This window comes from Egretta garzetta, unplaced genomic scaffold (assembly GCF_000687185.1).
Source record: "Egretta garzetta isolate BGI_Z169 unplaced genomic scaffold, ASM68718v1 C8335826, whole genome shotgun sequence".
NCBI lineage: Eukaryota > Metazoa > Chordata > Aves > Pelecaniformes > Ardeidae > Egretta > Egretta garzetta.
Window position 1 is genome coordinate 1 of NW_009267763.1, and position 643 is coordinate 643.

Consider the following 643-nt stretch of genomic DNA (forward strand, 5'->3'; position numbering starts at 1 on the left):
GTGCGGACGCGGGGGGCTCAGCATCTCGCCTGCCTTGTGTCCCCCCAGTTCCCAGATGGTGGTGTGGCTGAAGAAAGGGGACCTGCCTCGCGTGGTGACCAGGTACGGGGAGGAACGGCCCCAGCCGGGACCGTGATCCCTTCTACTCCGCTCCGGGAGGGCTCCTGCAGGATGGAGCTCACCCTCCCCTCTGTCCCAGGCACCCCGACTATAACGAGGAGGATGATTACGGAGCCATCCTGCCGCAGGTGGTGACCGCGGGCACCATCACCCGCCGGGCGGTGGAGCCCACGTGGCTGACGGCCAGCAATGCCCGGGTATGGCCGCGCTGGGGTCCTTGCAGGGGGTGTTTTGGGGCACCCTCTGTGTGTTTTGGATTGGTGGGAGTGGCCTGGGTTGGAAATAGGAGCTGGGGCTGCGTTGCTGGGGTTTGAGGCGGCAGGGGTGGTGCTAGGGCTGTCCCCTTGCTGATGTGCTTTGACTTTGGGAGAGGGGAAGGAGTCAGCAGAGGCTACCGAGCTTCAAAATTGGTGAAAGGAGAAGAAAATGCTGAAGCACTGGTTTCTCTCCTTCCCCAAGCTCCCCTTCTTCCATACTGGAAGAGCCTGTGGGGAGTAACCAAGTGAGCGATGCCCCGCCTGTG

At 62.8% G+C, this 643-nt stretch overlaps 1 protein-coding gene across 1 annotated transcript; it reads left to right on the forward strand.

Moving 5' to 3' along the window:
• The first annotated feature begins 51 nt into the window (after positions 1–51).
• LOC118453180 (DNA polymerase subunit gamma-1-like) lies at positions 52–593 on the forward strand. Its single transcript, XM_035902761.1, has 2 exons — positions 52–102; positions 200–593. The coding sequence occupies exons 1-2, from the start codon at positions 56–58 to the stop codon at positions 432–434; spliced, it is 282 nt and encodes a 93-aa protein (XP_035758654.1). The 5' UTR covers positions 52–55; the 3' UTR covers positions 435–593.
• Positions 594–643: the final 50 nt, after the last annotated feature.